At 56.0% G+C, this 2,500-nt stretch overlaps 1 protein-coding gene across 1 annotated transcript in view; it reads right to left on the reverse strand.

Annotated features, from left to right (window-relative positions):
- grk3 (G protein-coupled receptor kinase 3) overlaps window positions 1-2,500 on the reverse strand; it is a 25,001-nt gene that overhangs the window by 6,784 nt on the left and 15,717 nt on the right. The window contains 2 exon segments of the mRNA XM_062484826.1: window positions 625-830; window positions 1,098-1,171. Coding sequence (XP_062340810.1) covers window positions 625-830; window positions 1,098-1,171 — 280 coding nt within the window.

Below are 2,500 nucleotides of genomic sequence, written 5' to 3' on the forward strand. Positions count from 1 at the left end.
TCTGCAACCAACAGTCCTGTTGCTTTTTGTTCTATGCTGCTCTATCTGTATGCTGTGTCTTGCTGGTTCCTAGGTTGCCCTGCGTGTGATCATTGTTTAATGATTGTTTGTATTGTAACTGTTTTTAATAAGCTGCCCAGGGACTGCGGTTGACTGGCGAAAACCGGCGCTCTCACTGAAACGTTGATTCATGTGCACTGTCCCTGTAAGAATAAACAAAAGTAACTAAACTAAACCTTCTTGTTCTGTGTGTGTGTGTGTGAGAGAGAGAGACTATGAAATTGGTGCCTTTTCAAAATGCCTCGCGGAGGAGAAAAGGGAGGTTGGGTGGTGGAGGTGGGGGGTCCCCGAGGGCCGGGGCGTGGTCACCTAGCACTGCTGCGATTGGACAGGGCCGTGCGGCCATCCGGGGGGGGGGGGGGCCTCTGACCAATCACCGAGCGTCTTGGGTTTGGTCCCAGCCCCCGCCCCCCCCCCAGCAAGAAGCATCATGCTATTCTGAATTTAGCCTGGGTCAGGAACCAGTGTTTGGAGTGTGAGTGATTGGAGGATGTTGTGACAAGCCCAGACACGGGCGCCGGGCGCGGGCCGACGCGCGCCCTGGCGACACGGGGGTGGGGGGACCTGTCACCGTGACGACGGCGATGACACGAGGAGACGAGCCCTTGGGGTAGGTGCTGCGGCCCCGGTGTGTGTGTGTGTGCACGCGTGTGTGTGTGTGTTCTCACATGTGAACAGGACAGCAGCTCCTTCATGATGTAACCGTCGTAGATCTGTCTGCTGCGACACAACCGCTCCTCCTCCGAGTCCAGCTTCTCATAGTCCCTAATCTGAACGCGCGCACACACACACACATTCAGAAGACACAATCACACGTTTCTCAGAGTCCTAAATCAGGATTAACCCAAATCTCAAACATCACATGCACTGTAATCCAGTACACACACACACACACACACACACACACACACACACACACACACACACACACACACACACACACACACACACACACACACACACACACACACACACACACACACACACACAAACACACACACACACACACACACACACAGTGATGGTGTACTCCTCACCTCTTCGTAGAACTTGAGCTGAGGCACGGCCTCGTCTATCTCGGTCATACAGAAGTCCTTAAACAGCAGGAAGCCTGGGGGGACACAGAGGAACACACAGTGAGCCTCCACACACACACACACACACACACACACACACACACACAACACTGCACTGCCTCTCCGGAGGTGTGTGGGGCAGAAATAAAAACACAACACTTAATAAACGGACTAAGGAGGACTTCTGCGAATCCAGTCTCAGAGACGCATTCGACGTGTCGCCCAGTCAGGTCCACTCTGACCTAGCCTGCGGGCCCCGTCAAGTCAAGCCAAACTAGGCCACAGAAGGAGGAAATAGCACCATTTTATGACCACGGACCCACACACACACACACACTAACAAACCTTAACTCCCCGTCGCAAAGCTGCGCGTGGGCGGGCCGCAAGTGCACACGTGTGCTCTCGCACATACGCACACAGACAGAGAAGACAGAGACAGAGACAGAGACAGAGAGAGAGAGAGAGAGAGAGAGAGAGAGAGAGAGAGAGAGAGAGAGAGAAAGCATGCAATAAATCTCACACTCAGAAACACTATCTACAGAAACCCATCTGAGCACAGAGCCCTAGTGTTGCCATGGTAATTGCCTCGGTGGCTGCGAGGTGTGTGCGCGCGTGGACACCAAGCGGCTTGATCTTCATCGCGATGCCGTTTCAACACAGAGCGTTGCGTCCACGCGGCGTATCTGGTGCTTGATGTTTTTTGTGTGCGAATGGCACAGCTAGCTGCCCCCGCCCCCCCCCCCCCGCGTGCCTTCTGCATAGCGCTGGGGGGGGGGGGGGGGGGGAGGGATAGACAGGATACCGTCTATCGTCCTGTGTCCAGCTCTCCCTGTGCCTTTAGCTGATTAGCATCCAGCTTTAGCACAGCCGAAATAGAAGACTAACGAGATTGCACCCGCGTGCACACACACACACACACTTCGGCCGAGTGACTGAAGGACGGGGGGGGGGCAGGCAGAGAGAGATGTGCGTCCAGGCCCGGGGCCGACCACAAGGGGACGTTCTGAAGGAGGTCAGGGACGCGACGGGGGCCGCCGAGAAAGACGAGAGCCAGAGACGCGCTATCCCCCCCCCCCCCCGTCTCCATGGCAACCCCGGTTCATCGCAACGACGACCCCAACCCCTGCACACGACAAGGCCCCACCCCGGAAGACAGGAAGGAGTCGGGGGGGGGGGGGGGGCTATTTAAAGTGTGTGTGTGTGTGTGGGGGGGGGGCAAATCGACAACACGGCCACGCGCGCCGGCAATACAATGAAATGTCACGCACACGCACGCACGCACACACACACACACACGATTATTGAGCCTGATGTGGTTAACTGAGAGATGAGAGAGACACAGGGAGGACGATAGGAAGGGAGAT

The sequence above is a fragment of the Osmerus eperlanus genome, chromosome 18 (assembly GCF_963692335.1).
Source record: "Osmerus eperlanus chromosome 18, fOsmEpe2.1, whole genome shotgun sequence".
Classification (NCBI taxonomy): domain Eukaryota; kingdom Metazoa; phylum Chordata; class Actinopteri; order Osmeriformes; family Osmeridae; genus Osmerus; species Osmerus eperlanus.